This window comes from Lates calcarifer, linkage group LG1 (assembly GCF_001640805.2).
Source record: "Lates calcarifer isolate ASB-BC8 linkage group LG1, TLL_Latcal_v3, whole genome shotgun sequence".
In the NCBI taxonomy this organism is placed as follows: domain Eukaryota; kingdom Metazoa; phylum Chordata; class Actinopteri; family Centropomidae; genus Lates; species Lates calcarifer.
This window is the reverse complement of record NC_066833.1, coordinates 5357152-5383002: the sequence shown is the minus strand read 5'-3', so window position 1 is coordinate 5383002 and position 25851 is coordinate 5357152. Positions and strand designations below refer to the sequence as shown.

Below are 25851 nucleotides of genomic sequence, written 5' to 3'. Positions count from 1 at the left end.
CCAATACATTAGTCAGCCAATACATTAGTTACATTAGCTTTACACAACAGTAGCCTAACATGACAAAAACTTAAAATATTTAAAGTAGGATATGTAATCTGTATTGATAATGCACTAACCCTGCATAAAATCCTATTGTTTCTGATAGACGCTGTGTTTTTCTGTTTACTACAAAGAGCTCTGTGCTTTCATCTTTGATTGACATTCAATTCAACCCTCTTTACAGGGAATTATGAAGTATAGATTAAAAAACATTATTGTATTATCAAAGAAGTAGCCCTTACAACCTTTATCAATAACCAAGGCACCTTGTATGAAGCCTAAGAGACAAAAGCCAGGGCTAAAATGTCCCCAGAGCTCTGACCACCCCACGCTGCTGCTCATGAAGCTTATGGCTCTGAACTCATGGTCACTGACTCAGATGAAGGAATTTGAAGGAACATTTTTATCAGCTCAAATAAATAAAATATTAATAATCAATTTCTTCAAAAAACAGGAGATGCCTGTGGGGGACTTATGACTAAAATATTGGTTACAAGACTGAACCTTACAGCTGAATGCCATGAGCATGTACAATATCTGGTCAGATTGTTTGAAAGCTGTGATGCAGAGGTTTAACACAATTGTGCTTTGATAGCAGACAAAGACAGATATATCTAGATGTGCATCTGTGGAAATGCATACATTGAGTCACATGACCACATCAGACCCCCTTGGGGTGCTGAAGACCCCCACAGCACATGTCGAAACAAAATTAGGCCAACTTGCTGACAGGCTGCATTGTAGTCAACTCAGTGTATTTGCTGTTTGATTTGTAAAGCAAACTGCCTCCTCCTTCTCAGGATGACATGTATGTTTAAAATTAACTGTAACTTACAGCCCCACCCACCAGTGTTGGGATCAAGGATGGTGATGTTACTCTGTCTATACGTTTTTCGAAGACCTTGATACCTTGACAGTAATTAACCACGACATTCAAGGTTCCCAAAGGACTAAAATGTTCATTTTGTTCATTTTGGACAATCCATGGCCTTTTACCCTTTCAACAAAATGTAAACTTAGCACATAATATATTTCTAATCTAACGGGCAGCTTGCCATAAAATTTACTGCACACAGTCACGATTCCCCAGAGGACAGACCCTTGTCATTTTTAGAACACCCTAATCTTTTATCAAGCACCATTGACAGGAAAAAAAAAACTTTAAATCCTCACCACTGGTCTAAAAGTAGCTGAACATTTTAGTATGTTTTTTGTTTGCAGGGTGGAGTTGGAACTGGAGTTGCTAGGGGAAACCGTAGACTTTGAAATTAGCACAATACCTGAACGGAAATGCTAGGTGCAAGAGGGAAGACTGAGACACCACTGCAAAAACTTTGAGAAAGTGGTTGACTATACTCACAAGATTAGTTGCAAGAAAAAAAAAAACAAAAAGAAAAAAACATGTCTTTGATGGACCTCAGGAGGCATCGAGAGTAGGGGAATTGTTCTTGAGGAATTCACCAAACAGTGGCATGAGGAAAATATGGACTTGAACTAACCAATGAAAATAGTGTGACTGAGTTTGTGCTTCTCCTGCTTTAGAATAAAATAGAGCTATAAAACCAGTGAATTTATTTATCTTGTTTGATCCAGGATGCCTCTATGTTATTATCAAAAGACAAATATGACTGAACACTAATTCATGTTGACTTGTTTTACTCCACCAAACACAGTCTTGCTTACAGTAAGCTTCTTTTAGATGCCAAATTACCTGAATGGTGACCAGCCCATTTGTTTAAGTGTATATTTTTGTTGTTTGCCTGTACACACTGCTGCAGAAATATGTAGGCACTTGCCCCTCATGCCTCCAGGAGTGGAGGGTTGGAAACAAGAGAGGGTTTGTGTTTGTTTAGACACTGTGTGTGTCCCATGGGACAGACACCCCCACAGCTGTAAATGTGTTTTTCATGCTCTTAGCGCAGCAGAACGTCAAAGAAAGAGCTGCGGCCGTTTTAGTCTGTCTGCAGGTCAAGGTCACCCTGTCAGCCTGCAGGGGAGCATGCAGTCAGCAGAGGACTTTACACAACACACTGAGCTTATTGTATGTTGCATGGGTGGAGAATACCTTCACCTTGTACCCATTCCACTTAGTAACCTATAGTTAGCCAACAAGACTGCTGCCAGCACTATTTCTGAGATGGTTTTTCGAGCACATACTGTGCTGCCACAACTGCTGTATAGTTATGTTGTTAGGGGTTTGATTGTAGGCCACAGTGTAGTGACTATACTTTTTCCTCATGTTTTGAGAGAGCTTTACTTAAACTTAGGACACACTTCACGACAGGAATAAAAGCGTGCCCTGCATGACAGTGTCTGACCCTGCCTGCATGAGAACAAACGTGTTAAACTTCCTGTTAAAACTTAGTCTTAAATGTAAAATCTCATTCACCTGGTGTCCTGATTGCTCCAGGTCAGTAAGCTCTTGATTATGAATTGCATGGTGTGCTTGCATCTCAGTATACTGGCTTACAAGTGTATGCTGTTTTCATTTTTACTGAAATTTATGCAAGAGGTTTTAGCTGTACCTGTCTACACGATGTCCATTCATGATGTAATGCATCAATTTATGCATACAGTTGTTGGATTATTCTTTTCTTTGCCACTGGGGGGCAGAAGTATTAATAAATTGATTAACCCACACCTTACCGTTTTAAGTTTTTTGCTCAAGTTTCTACATCCAGCAGACATCGAGCTACGTTAGCATTCTTATAGAGGATTGTAAGGTCAATATTCACTCTCTTAAACTCTGGTTTGTGTTCACCAACTCCAGGTATTTTAGCTGCTAGATTAGTTTCTTAACAAGTTAGTTGCTTTTTTAGTTAACACTTTTCTCTGGGAAAAAAACAAACAAACAAACAAACAAAAAAAAAACTGGTGCTGCTGTAAACAGAAACAATGAGTGAAAAGAGGCTAAAAAGCTAAGTAGATCTGTAGAATCGGGTGGTAATTATTTTTGTACAAGTATTTTGCAGCCACATAGTAGCTTTTCAACTTTCAACACTGATAACAATGTTAGATAACAATATTTAAGCATTGAAGTCAGCCTTATACATTCTATTAAGACCAAACTCTACAGTTCAAGGATTTTCGTGAAGAGGCACCCTTTCATTCTAAGTTAAAGACTCATGCAGCCCTTTCTATTCTGCTATAACACTAAAAAAAAACTTGACTTCTTGTTGCCTGTCAGGAAACACTGAATAGATCTCAGACAAAATTAATGTAAAAATGCAGTTACCTGAAAATAAGACCAAAATTCACATAATAAAAAAAAAGGTCTGCAAGAGTATGTTTGCAACCTGCAGTTATGCATAAGGCATGCAAATTAAATCAAATACTGGCACAATTTTCACACATCCTAAGTCAGATTAGAAACTGCTCTATACATCTCATGGGACAAATAACCCTGCTATCACTCTCTAACTAATGATGTCCTCTAATACAGACACTAAGTTGACAGTGATTTGAAATGCTGTAAACGGCATTTTTAAATCTGTGTTGTTTATTATTGTAATTATCAAGTTTTCCATTATGCATGCAAATACTGTAGCTGTAGTTTATTTGTATTATGACTAAGAATATTGCCTTGTCCATGTGCAGCATACTTTTGCTGGAAGGTGAGGACGGGAAGAGTGAGCCCTCTACTGGATACAAACCATCATTTCTTTCTAAGAACGCCAGCTGAGTTGTGTTTCTTTGAGAGCTCACAACTGAGGGGCATAACGAGGGAATGTTTGGCATTTTTAAATGATTATCTATATAGTTGCAAGTTATTTTTTATCAATCTGCTGTATTGATTAATTGACCAATTGTTATATCATTAATTCCCAATCACAAAATGGAAGTATAAAAACTACAGTGATGCAGTTTCCACAGCTGCCCACTCTCTCCCAGCTACACTGACCATTTACACAAAACAGGTGTTGGTAAAAAGACTTCCTCAGAGTTTACAGCTACACCTCTTCAATCTACAGTTCCTGTAAAGTCTCTTCTTCTTTTCTGAGATATATTTACAGGAGTGGAACATCCTTAGCTGATTTTTGGGTCACAGGCTCAAGGTCTGTGAAACGAGGAAGGGAGGAAATTTCCTCCCTGCCTTGTCTAGATCCCCCTTTCCTGTGAGCCCAAGGACTGTGGAAGGAAACCAGCCAACCTCCATTTCCATTTTAATAATGTTAATAATTTGTCCTTATTTAATAAAAGTGGGTCAATGCCTCCAACTGCCATCTCAGAAAAAAAAAAAACAGTAGAGAATAATTGGAGCAGCAAGGAAGTTTCTTTCTGGCAAACCTTGTTCGAGGGGACAGACAGTAGCCTATAGTTTTTTTTTAGTTTTTTTTTTAATGCCAGTCATTTATGCTCACATCACATAACACACATTGAAGTCCAATGTTTACCCCTAAGGTCGACTCAGTTTACATACACTTGTTGTGCCTTTAGTTGCTGCTCTACTGTCTCAAACAGGCACAAATACTTCCACGTTTGGCTGTGTGACACTCCATCTGTAACAGACTCAACATGAGCAAACAGCTGACCCAGTTCTGTTCACTTCTGTCTCTTTTACCCTTCTTCCCACCTCCTGACAGGAAACAAGCAGAAGTGAGGAAGGAAAGGAAACAACATGAGGAATAACAAGCGTCAACATTACCTCTCTGACAACCTAAAGATGAAATTTAAGGAGGCAAGAAAAGTTTAACTAAAGTTTATCGAAGATCTGTGTCTACTGTCAGTCACTGACTGTGATTCTGACAGCTGTAAATAATCCTTATAGAGTCTAAACAAGCCAAACCAAGCTGCCCCACAATGATTACTGCTGAAGGTAACTACCAGCTTTGATGATGATCTGCTTTGATCTGATCAAATTTCCCTTCATCTGATCTACCACACCAACTTAATAATGACATGAGCCAAATACAATCCGAATCATTGCACACATATATTTATGAAAAAACATTTAACAGTAGACAAAGGCTGGTTATTTGTTTAACATACATTCTGATATAGATAATATAACTGCTTGGCTAAATAAAAGTGGATTAAACTGAATAGTTGTGATTTTTTATCATATCTTTTCTTTTTCTTTTTTTTTTTCTTTTTTTTTTTTCAGCAAATAACAGAAATATGGCAACTACCAAGGCATGTTAGTTTAAAAATATCAACACCGCTGTGAATAAAACATTTGGCTCCAGGGTTTTCAGAGTGGCTATGGTCATGACATGTCCATATCAAAGTCCAACATCAAAGAAGGTTTATAGGCTGTCCTTTTTTAGCCTCCACAGTCCGATTCATGCTGAGATCCTCTTACAGGAGGAAGAGGGATGTTTCCGTCACTGCTCTTTCATCACAACAAAGAACAATGAGCGACCAGGACAGAGAAAAGAAGGCCATGTTAATCTGTGCCCTTAGACTTTTAGGTTCTTTTTTTCTGTAATTTTTCAATTTTTAGGTATTATACTTACAGGTACATATACAATAGATTCTTAAGGAAAGGTAAAATACTGAGTGATATCAAACTGCAGCAGGAATACAGTAAAACTGTCATGTTAATGCTGTTCTCGCTCAGGTTCATCCAAACCTTAAATTAATGTTGTTTTTGTAGTGTGTGGATATTACAAACATCTGGTGAATATCAGATTTAAAAAAGGAGCCAAAATAGACTGACCAGCACAAACAGGAAACAGACACAACTAAGTAAATATGATCTGAAAGCACTGTAAAACCAGTCAGTATCTCCACATTCTTGAAATACATTTTCACTGTTCATTAATTAATGAAAGCATGTTTAATATCTCTGTAGAGATATGTTACGACTGAAGTTTTCCCTTGTTTCCATTGTTAAGGACGTTTGTGTAAAATGGAAAAATGGACTTTAAGGAATTCCTCAGAGCCTTGAAATGCACTTAAGGATACAATCTTATTAATATACAGAAAGGATACTGTATCTTCTATGGCCACGGCTTCCCTTAAATTAGTGCACCTCTAAATGATTGCCTTAGAAAAACAAGAGCTACTGAGTAAAATATAATTTTATACAGGAAGGCACAGATATATTTATATGGAGATATTTTTCAGCTGCCTATTTAGCAAGAAGGCACAAGAAAAATTATAGGGTTATACTGGATATGGCTCAGTGTGGGTAATGTAAAATATAAATATGTTAGAAACCATGAATGTTATGGGCAAGAGCAGCTGCAAATTCACCTGCATCTTTGACTGAATGTCTCTAGGTAGCAAGTATGGAGGCTGTTTTTATTCATCTGCTGTGTCACGATTCAGGGACTGCATCCTTTGAAGTCTGAATCTCAACAACAGCAAAATATAACGGCTTTCCTATTTCAAAGGCTTAAAGACTTCCATCCATCAGTTGTTTAACAATGGATTCAGGCTATTCTCAATATCTTGTAAAGTCAGTTGATTACACATTGTATCTATGAGGCATCTGCATTCTGTTGGTCACACGTGATTACACAGTAAACATCACCTGCACTGTAAACTTTAAGGTCAAACTTACAGTGATGCATATTAAGGTTTTAAACTTGTCTTCCATCAAGTTAATGAGGAGCACTTGAATGCACTATTAGTTTTGGTGACCAGAATGACCAAATATTCACTGTGGACCTACTTTCATTGGTTGCATCATTCAAAGGAGGCAGCCCATGAATTTGGACACAGCTTTCATCAAACATGTACTTTTAAGACAGGACAAGGTGAAACCTCATCAGTGTGGCATCTATTGTGAATCATGCCATACTCCAGATCTTATAGGCTTTCTTTCTGGCAATCACTGAGCATTTTGTTGACATAAATGCATCATTACATTTCTCAAGACTGCAAGGTTTTGGGTGCTACTGTACCACCTTGATGATGGCACGACTACCAAAAACATTTGTTTGAGAAGTGTGATATTTGATGGGCTGATTTTTTTTTTTAAAGCTAACTGGCACAGGACTTACTGTATGTATTAGTGCAACTGCTTTACCAGTATGAGAAAGATGCATCTCTAAAATAGCCCACAAGTACAGGTCTTAAATAGCAGCAGTGTATTCAAATAATCTCAACTGCAGCTATGTTTTTTTTTTCAGTTTTAGTACTGAAGTGGAAATAATGCAGCAAATCAAAATGTTTGCATCCCTGACAGTAGCAGCAAGCAGAACAAATCTGACCATCAGATGGGTAATCTGCTGACAATCTCTGCTAATTTCTGACATCTGAATTTTTGGGATCCCCAATTAAAAAGTATTCTCCATAAAAGCACATTTATACTGCACTAAAACATGTATCTCGTGCTGATGCATTCTGTACATACAAATCTTTTGTCAGCCAAAGCAGAGCTTCTGGTAAAACAAATATAATACACAGTGAATTACAGCTTGTATCTATACACTTACATCAACCACATTTAAAATATACAGATTATTTTATCTGTAATAATATTTATGGTACAGCTGTGTTTTCAGGTAGCTGTCACTTTCAGTGATTCTTAATACCCATTTTTACATTTATGATAACAACCTCCTTTAGAAAAAGCCTCCACTTTGTCAGCATCAAAGTTCAGACTGATTATATTAAAAACATCATGTCAATGTTTTTAGTATTCTTACATATTTAAGTTTGGGAAATGAATGGATGTGCCTGGCTGAAAACAGGAACATGACAACTGTGGTTTCCCTTATAAAAACATATTTCTTTGGCTATTTGGATCCACTTGACTGATCCTCCTTGCTGGCTCAAGCTCCATCCTGGTACATGCACTTGCGGCTTTATACTTCATTATTATTATAGTGTATCTTCACTAGAAACTGACAAGCAACAGCTTTTAAACATTACAGACTGGACAAAGTAAATATGATACAAAGCCATTTAAAACATTACAATAACACAAGGATAAGGATGTAGAGTCAGAGGATGAGCACTGATGCAGGCAGAATATACTGTGTTTTGTCCTCCTCCTGCAGTTGTTGCAACAGCAATAAAAACAGGACTCGACTCTACTCTGTCAGGTACAAGGCTATATCATGAACAGGAGTAGCAAAAATTCCACTGAGCTCAGCTGAGAGTCTTTCATCCTGCTGAACAGAGAAGAGAGGATACACCGTTAAAGGAAATTACATTTATAGTAAGAGGTAAACATAATTAAATGTTATGAAGAAAATGCAAACTAATTAAGGCATACTGATAGTGAACCAAGTCTGTGATCAATTAAATTACTTTAACTCCCACTGTTTTTTAGTGATTTGTGAGCCATTTAACCATTTAAGCTTTCATCTGAAAAATTTTACACTGAAGCTTTTACATGTATCTTTCATATTTCCAGTTTATCAATTCCACTTTCAACTGTCATTTAACACTCTAATTTCTGTTATTGTTCTTTTGTTGTCTTTTCTTTATGACATTTAATGTTAATTAGTTATTAAGCAAAAGTGCCAAATATTTTCTGTTTTCAGCTTCTCAAATTTGACCAATGTGTATTTCACTGTAAATAGTCCATATTTTGCTTATGAACTATTGGTTGGGCAAAACAAGAAATCTTAATGTGTCTCTAGGAAATCATCCAGCCCACAGGGACATGGGACATGTTTACCTGTGTCTGGTTTTCCAGGTAGTGCTGAATGTTGAGTGCATGTTCTGTGGGGGACATGATGCTGATGTTCTCCTGGTTTATGGCTGATGTGCCCACCATAGACTCACTGTGGCTACACTGGAAATAGCAGGAACCTCGAGGAGGACTCTGATCTGCCTCCCTCAGACCTGAAGACCCAGAGAGAGCTAGAACATTGCCCCCTGCTGGACTGGAAGAAAAGTGCTGGTCGAACATGCAGCTGCTACGAGTAGCTGCCTGGCCACAAGCCAGCCCCCCCTGCTGCGTATGGTTCAGTCCGGTGACACTCCTTGGCCAAAGGCCAGTATGTGGGAATGTTTGGCTGTGACACGCTGGCACCGGCTCATGTCCGTTCTGCATGGTGCCAGCATGAGGCAGTTTCTGCTGCTGGCTCTGCGGCCGCTGCTGAACCTGATGGTTGTGCATTTCAAAAGGGGTGCTTCCCTGCGCACAAGCTGTGGCAAAGTCATTGCAAGGAATCAAGGGTGGCAGAATGTCCATTACGCCGGGTGCTACACTGTTTGGTTGTTTAACAGGACTATGCGGCAGCTGTCCATTTCCCGCCATTGCAGGAGACTGCAAATTGTTTTGAGGACATGGCAGGAGTTGGCTGGACTGTGTCTGTCCAGAAATCCCCTGAGGGCAGCCCATGTGGCTGATGGACACCTGCCCACAGGACTGAAAGGGGGCTACGGTATCATCAGCTGAGGCATTAGGGACAGTGAGGTCTGGGAGCTCTATTGATGGGCTGAAAATGTCCTTGAGCTGCAGCTGTTGAAGAGGGGGCACCTTGGTATCATCCTGAGCAATTAGGGGACCTTGGTGGGAGAGTTTCTGGGTGCCGTTGAACATCTGAGCAGTTTGCCCTATATCCTGCTGGTGAGCATAGAGTCCATTTATTGGAGAGTAATTATTATTATCTGGACTTGGTGTTGGAAACAACTGTGGCTCACAGAGTTGAGTGGCTGAGAACCGGGCAGCCTGAGTAAAAGGGTCCTGATGATTATTGTTGACTGTGAGGCAGCTGGGGGGGCTGGCGTTTAGACAATCCTCCCCCTTCTCTTTGAACAAAACTGAGTCTATGTATTCAAATATGTCATTTGTGAGGATGCTGTCCAGCTCAGACCTGACATTGTTCTGCTGATCCTCACCCTGACTTAATCTTTTGAGAGCATTTTCCCATTCCATCAGCTCTGTATCATTTAGCTCCAGTTTCTGCAATGCTGTACTATAGTCACCATTTTGAGCCATTTTTTCCAAGTTGTCAATCACAGCCATCACCGACTCCTTGGCCTCGTCTTTCACTACAACAGGGTCACCTGTGGTGGCTGTGGGCCCAATTTCCTGCCATGGGTCATTGCCAACACTGACCAGGGCCCGGCTGTCCATGAACATCTGATCCACAGGTAAGGGGACGTCCACTGTCTGGGTGTAGACCGTTTCATCCTGTCGCAGGAAGCAGTCCAGCAATGAGCCGGGGATCACATCCTTGTTCACGTTACTGTTGCTAAACTTTTTATTGAACTGAAACTGTGTGATGTCCACTGTGTGGCCAGTGTTATAGAGGACAGCCTCTCCTGTGGTGAAGCTGAAGGGAAGCTGCAGCCTCCTCTGACGCAAATACTCCTCACCTTCAGCGTTGCTGAAAGAGACCAAGTAAGTCTTATTAATTTTATTAGGAAACATTGTCAAGGACTTGTCTTATTCTGTCCTGCTGACAGCATATTCATAATTTTAGCAACCAGACTGCAGACAGAGCAAATATTAAACACTCACGCTAATGCTTTCTGGTATGCAATGATAAAGTCAGGTCTTCCTCCTTTGAAGATCAGCTTGGCGTTGGCCTTCACCCACACCCAGCCACCAGACTTACTCAGGAGCCTGAAAACAGTCAGTCCACTCTCTCCTGTTTTAATCACTGATAAAAACAACACATATAATAAGAGGTTAACAATGTGGCAGTTGTAAATATTCATTCATCATTCAGTTAAGTCATGTCAAACTGGACAGGAGTTGATGTGATATCTCACTCTGGACAAAAAGTGTGATCTATATTTTGGGCAGACAATTTAAATTTGGTACAACGATTCCTTTTTCATACTAATTATCATTATGCAATTTAAGTTCTGCAATGGAAATACAAGCGAATTTTACAATTGTCTGTCAAATTAGAACCAGAATCTCTCGTAGAAACCGAGGTCTTAAAAACAGGTATTTTTCTTTGGACTTCCTCTCTAGTGAACAACCCTGATGCATATTCATGTTCTTGCAGCTCCATCAATTACCAAATAATGTATTAGTAAAAATAAAATTCAAGTTGATATTGCCAACATACTGCGGATGTGATTGTCAGCGCAGTACATCATATCAGCTGCATGGATGAATTGGTAGCCGGAGCCTTTCATGCACAGTTCAGTCTCCGAGTAGCCCAGAATAATCTTCCCCCTGGAGAGTGACAAAAGAACAAAAAACAAAACATTCAAGCTCATTGCAATAAGGCCTGGGACACTGTCCAATGCAAATGGAGCTTCTGAGATTTTTCTTTTGCACAGTTAATCTTAAATGAACTTTTTCCATCACCAGAAATTACATGCCTAGAAAAAATTCCAGTGGCCAAATGATTACTTAAAAAGGAAGAAAGGAAGAATTTGTAGCACCTGCTATCAATGCCCATGGGTGTGAAGTCCAGCTTGTGCTTGCTTTGAAAGAGGAGCAATTTTGCTCTGATCTCTACAATAGATGGAGGTTGCATGGGCATAGCGATGGCGAAGAGAGCCATCTGAGATTTATTACATGTCCTGTTGTCCCTCAAAACACTCTGGCCATGGAGGTACTTCAGTCGCCCCTGGAATTTCAGAGCCTGGTTCAGGGATAAAGAATATGAGTTGAGTAATCACAGGGAAGATAAGAAAACAGTTTAATGTGCATTAGTTTGTTGAACTGGCCCCTTATATTCCACAGAAACTGCATCATGTTTATAAGATGAGTTTGTTGATTCAAGTAAAGTAATACAAGCAAAGGTTTCGACAGTTTAACCTAAAATATCGTACTAACCAGAAAGCCAGAGGAATTGTCCAGGAGGCAGCGGAAGCGACACACAAAGCTCCTCTCCAGGAAGGACGAGTTCTCTGGGGGAAGCTGCTCAGGACTGTACATCACTGCATTACCACAACTCTGCGAGACTGAGAACACAGATAGGGATGAAACATGACATAGGAGAACTTTGAACTACTGATCTAAGTCAAACTGATGTCCGGTGTACAGACTGGACTCGTGTTTACTCACCATCTTCATCCACGCCAATAGGTGGGGGGTTTAGTCCAAAGTGAAGCTGCTGTCTGAACATGGCCCGGTCATCAGTATGGATGAGATCAAACACACTCTGATGAACCACATCCGACTGTTGGTAGAGGAGGGGACAAAACACTTGATTGACAGTTCATAGACCTAAGGTGTATACCACTTCAGGCTCCACCTCCTACGAAATTACTGGCGGTGAAACATAAGCAAAGAATTTAGCTGTTTCTTGGCTAAACCATGAGTGTTCAGAGTATACTGAAGGTATGAAATGACAGCTGTGGTGTATACAGCAGGGAGAGAGGCACAAAACATTTCTAATCTGATAAAAGATTTTTGTATGTAATATCAAAGAAAGCTAGCAGCTCACCTGATGGAAGCCCAGGTAGTCCTTGATTGTGGGAGAGGAATAAAACACCAACCCCTCTGACGTGACCACCATCACAAACCCATTCAACGCCTGCAAAGGGAACAGTCAGTTAGCACACACAGAGGTTTCTTAAAAGTACATGCATACACGTCAGGTACATTACTAACACACAAAGACCAAGCACACATGCATATTCATAACACACAGCAACAATCAACACACAAAAACACTCCACCACCACCACCATCACCTAGGAATGTTGTGATGATTATCTATTGTGTGGTATATTATGTCTGCCTACATGTTATGCTGCTGACAGATTACCAAAAAAATCCACGACTAGTCGCGTGGCCATTAGAAGCTAATTAAACTGTTACACTGCAGACAAATAGTCTACATTTACCATACACTTTCATCATATACTTTTAACACCATTACTTCAAGGTTTCTGTTGTTTACTCTGATGTATATTTGTCTAGAAAATGACCACTATGACCAAATGCATATACTGTTACTGAATGTTGTTCATATTCATGTAGCACTGCAGTAGAAGCACATATTACCAGCTGTAAAGGTTATATATGTTATATATATGTTATATATATATATATATATAACAACACAAATATATGTTTTTATATATATGTTCTATGTATTTTTAGACAACTTTCTATTCGTTGGTTTGTAAGATATGTTTATATAAAAAAATAACAGCAACAGCTGCTTCTAAAAGGCCCTTTGTATTACCACCTGTTGTGAGCAAAGTGTGAAAATGTACCTGACAGGTGAGCCTCAATAAACAAGGTGCATTTGACGAGCACAGGTTTTTGTTAAAAAGCACAAAGCGTGGCCAAGCTTTGGCAACAGGCACCAAGACAAGCAGAGTCACCTGTCATAACTTCCTCCTAAATGGATAGACCTGGATTAACTCTACACAACATGACTAGTGCACAAATAAATACAGTCTGACTGTGCAATTATGCACCTGCTAGCCTCAGGCTGTTCAGTTATCATTCAGGCCGTGAGACTTTTTCTTCAGTGCACAGCAGAAACATTAATGAGGCTGTGTCTGGCTTTAATCTACTATTTTAATTGTCTGCTTCTGTGTGTGAGTTTGTGCTCTTTGCTTGTTGTGATCTTTGTTTGAGTTTTTAGGTTCTCTAATAAATATATAACAAATGTTACAATGTACAAATGTAAACCCTTTAAGATATGTCTAAATGTCAGTTTTCCCTCGGAAGTTAATAGCTTATTCGTGTCTCGTACCTGGAGCAGCAGGTCCCCTTCAGAGAAGCTTGTGGTGTCCATGTTGTTCCCATTCTGCCCATTCAGCCCAGGAAGTGTCAGACTGCTGCTACTGTTCTTCATGGTCGCTGCACACAAGGTAACAAAACAGAGAAGAGGAATCAGCCAAGGTGATATGTGATCAGGATTTAAACTGATGAAATTCTTAAGTGATGGGCACTAGACTCCCTAGGTGTAAGTTTTACATTTTGGTCATAATTCTATTGTTTCAGAAACTGATGGTACACAAACCAAGATTTGAAACTCAGTGTATCTAAAAGACTGCATGCACACAGACTACTTTGTGAGTGCAGCAGTTCAAAGTTGAACCATAAATTAGCTCTGCATCATTTATTTAATAAGCTCTGCAAATGTAACACACAGTTTGGGTAATCAATTTAACATCTACCTTTACTTTCACTTGGATTTAATAATTTGGTAATTTAACTGTCTGCCAGTCAGGCTGCTTATCTTGCTGATTTACGAGACTTTCCAATAATAAACCACATCCCCTGACCTTGGATAGTCAGGTGGATGTTTTATAACCAACAAGAATGACAGCCAAAGCTACAACAATGACAATTCTTCCCTGAGTGGTCCCCAAGCAAAAGGAGACATTCTGGACATTGATGAGTCCTGTGCTATTTACCTGACAGCATTAGAATGGTCTTTTTTTCAAAGTCACTATCATGGTTCAAAGGGACTCCCTGTGATTTCAATAAATGAAAAAAAAGCATTTTACTCCACTCTTAATGGAGAGTTTTCTCTTATCAGTCATCACTGACTCTAACAAAGTACAGAGCCACAATCACATGTAGACAGTTAGATGAACATTACAGTCTGACATGTGTTCTTGTTGCAGTTCCACTGTTTTGGCATCATTTAAGACTTAAACTACTGCAGCAAAGTAAGGAGGATCTCTAAAATAGTTCTAAGATTACAAATCACACATAATCTTTTTATTTACTTCCATTTTTGTATAAATTATGTAGGTGCATGTAAAAAGAGAGAAAAGAAGGAAAAAGGTCAACTTGGCAAGAGTTTTGTCTCATATGTCACTTTGGATGTGTCTGCCAAATGAGTACATGTAATGTAAATGATAGCAATATCACATCTTGCACTTTGTTTGAAGACATACTACACTCAACGCTCTGTGCATTAATAAAACTAGCCCACTTTACAGGCTCCTCCATCAAATCATATATGTGACTATACGCCAACCTGCCAAGTGATCCTCACTTTCCTGTGACTTAAAGAACCTGATGTAATAGGACACCACTGGCAATTATTTGATTTGCTGGGTGTTAAAACGTGCCAACCAGAGAACAAAGCCAGTTTACACAACCATTTCCAGGTAAGGGATTACGAAAAACTTGGCAATGTTTCTGTTGTTTTTTTAACATTGGGGAGACATGCAAGCTCCCTGGGTAAGTACCTTTTGTGCAAACAGAAAATCAAACTGCCAGTGTTCACTTTGCGTATACTGGCCCAAAAAACAAGACAACCTACGCTACATAAAGCAACCACTGTTCCACACTTTTTGTTTATGATTTACCCTTACATCACCTGCTAGTGCTGTATATGAAGCACGCTCACACCCACTATGCCATGTCACCTACTTAGATTGCTTCTCAAATTCACAAGAGTTAGGCTATTGTTTTAAGAGAAGTAAACATGAGACTAATTTTGCAACTCAATGGCTGAAATGGTTGAACACACTTGTGCTGTGATTTATGAGCCTGAACACGATGCAAAAGCATGCAAATAAAAGTAGATGTTTGTTAAGTTATTCCTGTGGCAACACTGTACTTAGTTTCATTCTTAGATCATTAGCTTGAACAACTGAAGAGTTATCATGAATTCTTATGGCTTGTTGTGTGACACTAAATGGCATACTGTACAGCATACTGTCCCCTTTACTTGTGTGTGAAACCCTTGCTATTCAGACTGCATCTTTATGTCCCTGTGGGCACAAGACTCTTTTGTGGATCTATAAATAATCTGGATGTTAGATCATGAGTGCGCAGCAGTTAAAAAGCGAAGCCAGATATCTGGCTGGGTCAAACCTCAATTGTTGGTGCCCGTCCAGAAGACAGGTTTTCTCATTGCTGGAAAACTGATCTGGCAGCCTGCATATCCGCACACACATAACACACACACAGAAATAACACACACAAACACACTTGGTCCTCTTGCATCTGTCCCTGGGGGGTTATTGTAAGCAATAGCCGACAAGAGCGTTTCCCTTATCTGGACGACCACTACAGGAAAATCCCAGGATATGGCCTCTCCCAACCCGTCAGTCCAGTCCTGTCACGCAACTTCTTTAAGGAGGGAAGGGGCCCCTGAACACTCCCCTCAAACACAGACACATAGACACTCACCACCTCTCAGCTAAACTCACACAGCATTTACATAAACATCTACAACTACACATCCACACAAAGGTGCAGGCCTGACACATAACACAATCCATGTATATGACTGTTATTAGTATGTGAGTTTTGTGTGTAGCCAGTACAAGCTAGCAACACTGTCATCACAAACAAACAGAAAGACAAAAAGTAAAATCACATTACAAATAATCAGATATCCACACAGTCACACACACTGCTTCAGCCAAACATACCAGCAAATGCAGACCATGCTACCTCAAGTCAAAATCTGGATAATCCAGCAAATCCCTTTTTTTTTTTCCTCTCTATTAAGCGTTTGCGTGAGTAAGTGGGCCTCACTGTGGCCGTCTGTTTGTTTTCATTGTAGTTTTCTTCCCCAGTGGTGAATTCTGCGTCGTGCAGGCAGTGAAGAGAGAAAACCTAAGATCATGCTAACATCAAACACAGACGCCGCCTTCACAGAGCAGGAGGGGGTCGTTCAAAACCAAAATATTGTAGCAAAATCATTTTTCAAGACTGTTGGACCGACACAATTTGATGGTGTCTGTGTTTGACATTAAAGCCAGACGTATTCCACTTGAGGTGTTCTGGTGGTGTTGGGGCCTCATTTACAATTCAACATGGGATTTTACGTTTGACTGACACACCGCCATCTAACACTAGATGGATGACTGAATTCCTATTGTACATATTAATTCTAGCAATTATCACAGAGACAACGTTTCCAGTGATAAGGTATTTGCTTGATCACAAAATGCACATTTGTCTAGATTTTTTTTTTGTTCAATGTGCTTGACACTGGCACACCACTTTCTCTGGAAATATGTAGAAGAAAAATTAGAAACCCAAGCTGCCCAGACACTTTTTGTGGCCTCATCCTAGCAGACATACGAGGGGGCTTCAAAAAGTAAATGGAAAAAGGACAGTTGGAAGAAACGGTTTAAGTTATGATGCTTATTTTTGCATTGCAACATGCCTTTAAGGATTCATGTTAGAACATGTTATGACACGTTAGTACGAGAACGTACAGGTACAGTTTTTCTGTCATTTTCTTAAATATTCAACTGTCCAACTCTGAAAACTGTCTGTCCTCTTTCCATTTACTTATACCTTGTTAGTGTCTTTGTGTTAGACGGCTAACTTCTACTGCAGAGTTCCCAAACCATTCCACAATGAATCCTACAACCTATGTCACTGGAGTCACTTTAAATGGAGCTGTTGTTTTTGGCAGTTATCTACAACAGACAAGTCTTGCAGAAAGTAGAGTCTTGGCCAACCCGAATCATCCACTCCTGGAAGAAGAATTTGCTCTTCTCCCTTCTAGGCGGAGATACAGGTTCCCCAGAGTTAAAAGCAACAGGTTCAAATTTTCCTTTGTTCCTAGTGCAATTAATGTGCTTAACCAGCACTTGACTTAATGGCGCTGCTGTTTTTTTTTTTAGCAGTATTATTTATTTATTTATTTACGTATGACTGCTTGCACAGAAGATTTTATTCTTTTTATCCTTGGTTGTTTTTACTGTTTTGTACTATTGTGTTCTATATCCTTTGTGTACAAATCAATTTTCTCCTTGAGGGACAATAAAGATCTGAACTGAACTGGCTTGTCAAAATCCAAGATGGCAGTGATTGAGAAATAGTCTGTGTGCCCCTAGATAGTGGTATATTTTGCCTTTGACATCTCATCAGGAAAAAACAAAGAAGCGAGACAAAAAAATAAAAAATCTAAAAATATATGGTTCTTCACTGCTAGTTTATACAGTCACCACACCATATTTAACAATAATTATACGCACTTACATACAACATTATATACACCTTTTCTAACACTTTGAAATTCTTTTCCAAGCCATGGTGTAACATGACACCTAGAGAGGCCCTGTTTCAGAAAAAAAGGCCATTATAGGATTGGTGAAGTGCAGAGCATGCTTTTGATGCAAGATTCACTCCAGGCAAACATCCCTGTCACTTGGAAAATGAGGCAGCCTTTAAAGGATTTGATGTCTTTTCATCATGGGGTAATTAAGTGAAATCTAAAGAACTGTGATGGGCCTGAGTTCTTCTACATGCAACCTAGTCTAACTATTCAGGGATAGAGGTTAAAGTATAAAGTAGAAGCAGTAGATTGAAGCACTGAATAGTGAGAATAAAACACAGACATGACTGGCTAAAGTCATATGTTTTGGGCAGTATTCAACATGTTGTATGGTGACAGAAAACATAAAAAGTAAAACTGGAACTGAACCAAAACAATGAAATCTTGCTGTAAATTGAATTAAAATAACCTATGTAAACAATGTCTACTTTAAAGTATCAGCGTACACACTGAAACTAAGGAGAGAAAAAGGAAATGCTGTCACAGACTGGATGCCTGCCACATTCAGGGAGAGTATAAAGCATGCCAGCAATGCATAAGGGAATATTATCTTGATTTGAAAACATTTAGTTCCAGCAGATCCTGTACAGAGATCTCTGTTCTCACGCAGATGTGCAGGAAAGGGCAGAGCTTGCAGCAAATAACAGCCAATGAGCTGGTTCACTCAGTCTATAGGTTCATCCTCCTGTCAGTCTTTTGATTTATGTTCCACTTCACTTTCCATGACTTTAGGGTAAGGAAACAGCTTTAACTTTTTTGTGATCACACATGAGTGTCATGTAGGCATTTCAAGGAAAAGAAGGAAAGAGCAGCTTTGGATGGAAAACAGAGGTTTGCAGAACCTCTGCACAAGGCCTATTATGGATACAGGAGTACTAATTGTGGGATTTCAAAGCACTATTATAAAGTTGGGTTACAAAATCCTATTTTTTGTACAGTTTCCCTTTTATAGTGACTTTTACAGTGTTTCAGTGGTACCAGGTATTTTTTTTTCTTCGATTGATTTGTATAGCTGATGTGAACATTTACTTATTTTGTGTGGTGGTGGTGGTGGCAGTGGGGGGGTTGTTATCACACCTTGTGTAGGGCCCCAGAAAGACTTGAGATTTCAGGTTTGAAAAGGTGTGTGTTGTAGCACAAAACAGAAAAGCAGACCTTGATGATTCGAAATCAAAATAAACAATGATTATATGCTATTCAAGACACAACGTCTGTTTTGGTGGCGGTGGTTGTAATCAACACCGAGATATTTTTGGCTGTCTGGGGTCTTTTTATCTACTTGAAAAGTCGTCAGTTTTGGACTGGGCACAGAAACAGGGGGAAAAACAACTACAACAAGAAAAAACTAAACAAAGCAAAACTCAGGTTACCCTTTTAGGCGTGTCTTGCATATCTTATCACTAAAATATTTCTTATCAGTCTCTAGGCGGTCAGTCGAAGCTCTCAGAAGGCAGGGATCATCTACAGTTTGAGCCAGAAATACCAACTTTGCCTCCTACACGATGTCTAAATTTAGCCCCGGCAAATCAGATTGTGACTACTTGGATGCTGTAGCTGTTGGTAGAAGGAAATGATTAAAAATGCTTGAAGTCTGGAAATATATGCAACTCATAATCAACACTAACAGCCAATTTACTGTCCTGAATAACAATCGCTATTAATATTTTCAAATTCCTTCTGAACTCTGACAGATTTAAATCATAGTCCTTAAATAAATGTAATAATAATACATCTTCTGTGTTCCTCATCCCTCAACCAAACTTTGAGTGGGACGACAGCTGATTTTGGTTCGGCACATAAACAAACAAAAGCATTTTTTGGAAGACTCTAAATGTCACAGAAAGCCTTGGTGGGCGAGCTTGGCTCTGGTCAACAGGGAAGAAGAAAAAAGTTTGGGTATGAAGGGAGATGTAGCGCTGTGGTTTAAAGCTGAGGAGACTAAGAACAAACCTTCCAGAGAATGGAAATTGGAAAAAAAAAACAAAAAAAAAAACATGATTAAATCTGTCTCCCAGCGGTTACTCGCATTCTCACGATATGCTGAAAGGCGAGTTATGAAGGGCCAACAGGCAACTGCTGTCAACCCAGTAAGCTGTCCTCTTCTCACATATTATGATACTGACTTGACAGGTGAATTATGCTGAGCTTTTAAGGGCATGTAGAAGTAAAACACATCTTAAAAAAAAAAATCTTTGTAATGAGACCATCAGGAATCAATAACATACAAGACTGGGCTTCCCCATACTGATGCTCCGTCCTCCAAGTTGCAGACGTCTGCCAAGACCAAAAATGTTGTTCTTGCCTCTTTATCCCTCCTGTTACACTTGTGTCATGGGTATGGGTTTGTGTGTACATGGTTCAGATATCCCAAATACCAAATTATATTAAATTATAGCACATAATATGGTGTTACCACATCAACTATGATTACTAACAGGCCCTGGATGTTTTCAATGAACTTGGAGAGCCAGTCCACATTTTTCTCAAATTTCTAACAGCGTCACACAAATATGTCAGCAGCAGTGAGCCACAAGCCTTTCAAAATATCCAGTGCCGCCTCGTAAAGTCACGCGATGAGGCAAACAGTCCAGCTTGCTCAGAGAGATCTGCCATTTCACGGCAACCGTAAATAGCTTGTTTCATTATCTGGTCTGTAAATCTTACTTGCACCAACTAAAACTGCTTATGTTTGTTCTTTTCTCTAAAGCCCTTTCTTTTACCTAACGGTTTATGAGATCTTTATCTTGAATTCTAGGCACGTCCCCACTTGAACACCCATTCCAGGCTTATGTTTTGACTGGGATAACCCCTGAGAGTCAACCTTGATGATCTTGTTTAGATAGACAGCAAAGGCAATGTGTTTTGGGAATCTATCATCTGACTTAACTTTTCATCTTATCCAATTTGATATAATTAAAATCAGGGCTGAGTTGAGATTATTTAACTCTACAGAGTTTCATACAAGGTGGAAGTTAAGAGCTTATTAATGCTGCACAGCTGTTGCCATGTATTTGTGTGTAAACATGTTTTCAACTTTACTTTAGGCCATTGTTCTCCAGACTGTTGACTGCTTTTGTCATAAGGGAAGCAGTTAGACACAGACTCAGGCCATCATGTCTGTAAAATTGTATATTTTGCTTTAATACAAACACTAGCAATGGTTATATCAGAGCCAGAGCAGGGGTTGTCTGTCTTCATTCCATCATCTACATTTCTTTAACATGTGAGTATGTGTTTGATTCAAAACAAAAGTGAAGCATACACTCACTGGTAAACAAGTAGTGAGTTTCACTGATGCTAACATTATGGAGAATATCATATGTGAAAATCCATGTCATGTTGAACATATCTCTATCTGGCCATCTTTACTAGTTCAGTTGAATACAAAGTCAACACGAGATGTTGAAAAATAAAATTTTCCACACCCCATGCCTCCATTCATCTGGTTGGCTGTCAAGATTGGGAAATATTTTAGCCTGCTTGACTAGCCCTTGTAGTTTGTGCACAAAATGTCATTAATTTCTACAACAGCCTCATTAATTCTCAACCAATAGATGGACAAATCAAGTGCTGAAAAACAAAGAAATACTTGTGAAACATAAAGCTAGGACCTTCAATTAGTCTTAGGCTCATTTACACAGGATCAATAACATCAAATGACCTTTGTGTTTGAGGAAACATGGTCTGTTATTTGTGGTGGAGCTGCACTGTATGAACCACAGGGGGACTGCAGTAAACATTACACCTGCAACATGAGGGTTTTGTTTTCAATCTATTTTCATTTTAACGTATGAACAGTATAACGACCATATTCTTGAAAGGCTCACTATACAATCTGATATCATACCATACTACTGTGTAAAAGGTCATGAGGATTAATGTTCTGTCAAATCCTTTGAACAAAGTCTGACCCAGTGTCTGAGAATTCAACACCTTGGCTGGCATATAGAGACAGTACCCTGTCTTACTAAAGGTCATACCAAAGCAGTTTGATTATTTATTGAAAGTAGGCAAAACAAAATGCTAAGATACATGATGCTGAAATCCAACATCCCACTTAATAATGAACAAAACACTTATTTTGGCCCCCACTGTATATTTATCAAATATCTAAGTCATCAGTATAGAACAAACCCCTTTCAGCAGGGCTTTTCAAAACACTCACACACAAAAAGAGTGTTGGCATGGCTAGCTCTTGGCATAGTGTTAAAGATGCATCATCTGTCACATCCATTCATGCCATTTGAAAAAAGGTAAATAATGATAAACTGTGCAATTGTGGGCATTCTGTTTTAATCTACATCCTAATGCCACCTTCATGTCAGAGACAGGTACATAACTTGTGTTAGACCTATTCATATGGGACGACTATCATGGGATAATCACTGTTAGCAGAGACTTCAGACTGCAGCGTTAGCTACAATTTACTGCTAAACCATAGAATTATGCACAGTTCCATTATATAATTACCAGTTAAGTTTCCTTTCTCTTGTTCTTTCACTCACCCACACATGCAGACTTTACCATTTTCTGTCTTCCTTTCTTTCTTCAAAGAGCCAATGTTTAAAATTACTTATGTAATTACTTATCTAATTTTCCATCCCTGATTGAAAAACCTTCCCAGACTGTGTCCGACCCATTTTTCTCTCCAGGAGGAGTGACTAGAAGAAGAGCTGGCTGATGTGTGTTGACCCACATTTGACCCACATTACTCCTAGTGGGACATCAGTAATCAGAGGCAACTTTCACATACACATCATAATGTGATTAAAGCTGTAGTCCAGTGATTTAGTATTACATTTCCATAAGGTTAGGGGATCACAAGAGACTGATTAAAGATGGAAGAAAAAAAAACAAACCCAGACTATTTAGTGGCTAGTGTGGATCAGGCTTCAAAATCACTAGCTCCTACATTTCTCATAATGTCACCCATGGCATCTTTTCCCTGCCAGCAGCTTTGGAAATCCATGTTCCTAGTTAGTAACTCAAATGTTCTGTTAAAGTTAAGATTATGTGTTTAAACTTGACAAACCCTGGAATCATGATAGCCATGATAGACTGACCTGTATGTGCAAGGCAAGTAGTAAGCAATGTAAGGTGCAGCCCATATTTTTAATATGTTCATGTGTGGGTGTCGATGATTGCAATAAGTGCAATGTATAGAACTCATATTAATGTCATGTAGGGGCCTGTGAACACACTGAGCCACCATCCAACAACTGTTTTAACATGGCAATGCAGAGTGATGTTCTGTTAGAGACGTGTCAAACTTGTCTCATCCCTTGTTTTGCTATTGTTGAACGCTCTCTAAACTACAACAAACTTCCTCTTCTTCCAGCTAACAGTCAGCAAACAGTGCCTGACTGTGTGCTGGGTCTGTCTATTAGAACCTAATGAATATCTTGAATAGGTTGGCTGGCTCTGTAAAATCATGTGTTTGAAATGTCTGCAGCATGTGTGAGGTATATATTTTCACCGCACACACTTTTTTTGTTTTTTACCAGTACCAGCTCACATGTGAGAAATGCCATGTGCATAGTTTTCATGTATATGTATCATTTGTACATCTGGCCCTGGGTGTTTGACTTGACTCCACTGATACTTCACATGCACTGTCTATTATGTAAAGTAGAGGCAAACTATGTATAACCTGGATCGCATGGACAACTAGTTTTTTATGATTCAAAACAAGTCTTTTCAATTAATGACATATTCTGCACCTGAAATGGTACTCTACCTTTCAAAAGAATAGAGACACTGACTGACAAATGTTTGTCCTCTCTCGATAAAACATGTTGTATAAGAGTCAATGAAGCTGTAGAAATTGAAATTGCATTTGAGTTCCTTCAGCTGCCTGCTATAAACCACTGCAAACTCATTTAAAACAGGCAATCAATGTTGTGGGGAAAGTTTATCATAAATTAGAAATGTGGGGTTGTAAACACAGGTCTGCAAAGTTTATGGAAACTACTATCTGAAATGATTAGACAATGGCGCAACTGCAGCAACTGCAAGCCTATCTTGTCTGCACAGCAAAAAAGTAAGCAAAAGGGTGTGAGAACAAGCAGCGCTGGAATGTCACAACTCCTCTGACTGCACGTAATATGTCCATTCATACTGGATGTTCACACTGCAGACAGGTTGGCTAGTGAAGGAATTACAGTCTGTAGCTGCAAACTTTTTGTCTTAGGTTTTCTTCTTGTTGCTCATTTCACTGGGTTAACATTGCTAGCTATGTGAAAACATGACAGAAGGACGACTGCCGTAGCGAGCCCTCTTAGACAAATAAATATATCTTAATGGAAAATGAAAATTATTTAGAAAACTTATTTGTTGTTTGATAAAAAAAAAGAATCCTTGCTAGCTTAGTAGTTACCAAAGCCCAAACAAATTACACTAGTCAAAGCAACCTCAGTTGTATTTTACTGGTTAATCCATGTGAGAGTCACATTGGTTTTTGTTGAAAGACAGAGCACACATTTAGTGCATTATATCCGGTGTAACTACACTAACTAATGCCACAAAGGCTGAACAATGCACAGACAATGTGCCAAAAGGCAACAGAGACAAGACACATAAATTCTAACGTCAAGTGAAGCCAGAGGCACCAGGGCAACTTACTCAGCAGCTCGTCTGCCAACACCTCAGCTACTCTGTTCAACTCAAAGAAAACTATCATTTGCAGGTGGTGGAGATGTTATGTGCGTGACTCACCCATAATTGACTCGCACACATGACTCATCAGATTTCCAAAGCCAAAGTGCCTGCAAGTCTAATCAACTTACAGTGAAGACCTGAATCTTAAAAAACATTTCATATTTTTTTTGTGTTGTAGGTGTAGGGTGGAGTAAGGTTACAAGTGCTGAGGATGTGTTGTTTCCTAAAACCAGATTCCTGCATGCTTCTCATTCCTGCCTTGGCTGTCAAAAGTACTCAAAGTTCATTTGTATGTGCAACTCTCAAATCACTTCCAGTTCCAGCAGCTTGAAGTGCTGGTCTTGTTTCTGTCCATTTATCAAGCTTTCTTTCTACAGAACTCACTATACCCATGTTATCTTGTGTCAAGACAGTAGTGTGAGGTTCATAGAGGGCAATGTAGAGTAAGACATGGAGCTAAGAGGGACAGAGGAGCTTTGCCTTAAAATCCCAGGTCTATGTGCTGTTTTAGGAAATCTTAGGAAACACAATTGTGGACTTGGCAGTTTTACCCAGGCTGGTCCTCACCTTTGAAGTAGCTCTTGACCCTCAGGTATCCCACACTGAGGCGAAGGACTGACAGTTTGTCCAGACGAGAGCGAACATCCTCGGAAAAGGGCAGGAGGTCCGTCAGGCGGTCCAGCTCCCCATTCAGCCGATCTCTATGTCGCTTTGAAGGGTTTGATTTAACAACTTCATTGCCTTCAGAAGGTTTCTTTCTGTGGAGCAAAACAATAATAAAAAAGTGGTTATTGAAGTGCTTAATAATTTGCCAATTGAGGAAACCTATCACTAGGACTGTGGACTAAACTGATTCAGGTCAGGCCTGGCTAACTGGCCCTTTCAGAGCATGGCATCTGTTATGGGGTGCAGTATGACAACATTATTAAACATGAGCCATATTAACTTTTAGTAAAGCTCCAAACAGCTTCTGACCTACTCCCCTCTAACATCTCCCATGTTAGAGTGCCTCATTTAGCTTGAAACAAAAACAGTGTCATGTTTCAGTAGAGCAGAAACTAGTTTGATTCTCTTTGACTATGCTGTGCCTTGCCATGTAGTGATACTGAAATATGCACTATTAAGCTGGAAGTTTTGCTGGTGGTGAACAGAAACTTTAGATTTTAATATTGAACCACATAAAACTGAACCAAGCATCACAAACACATCTTGGTTCCACAAAAAAATAAATAAATAAATCAAGAACACAGTGTCCTACAGAAATGTCATCTTCTGGCAGCATGAGGTATTTAACATCCCTGAATCCGTAAGGTCTCAATTAAGATTTAACTAG

General features: G+C 39.3%; 1 protein-coding gene across 2 annotated transcripts in view; it reads right to left on the bottom strand.

Moving 5' to 3' along the window:
- Window positions 1-4956: 4956 nt before the first annotated feature.
- Window positions 4957-25851, bottom strand: part of LOC108872813 (aryl hydrocarbon receptor) — a 29594-nt gene continuing 8699 nt past the window's right edge. Inside the window, exons 2-11 of one of the 2 annotated variants that reach the window (XM_018660691.2) lie at window positions 25086-25276; window positions 13572-13678; window positions 12306-12395; window positions 11924-12038; window positions 11693-11820; window positions 11296-11498; window positions 10974-11083; window positions 10415-10556; window positions 8621-10280; window positions 4957-8108 (exon numbers count right to left, since the gene is read on the bottom strand). In XM_018660691.2, coding sequence (XP_018516207.1) covers window positions 8028-8108; window positions 8621-10280; window positions 10415-10556; window positions 10974-11083; window positions 11296-11498; window positions 11693-11820; window positions 11924-12038; window positions 12306-12395; window positions 13572-13678; window positions 25086-25276 — 2827 coding nt within the window. In that variant the 3' untranslated portion in view covers window positions 4957-8027. The remainder of the gene's footprint in view (window positions 8109-8620; window positions 10281-10414; window positions 10557-10973; window positions 11084-11295; window positions 11499-11692; window positions 11821-11923; window positions 12039-12305; window positions 12396-13571; window positions 13679-25085; window positions 25277-25851) is intronic. The other variant, XM_018660693.2, reaches the window with a different exon arrangement.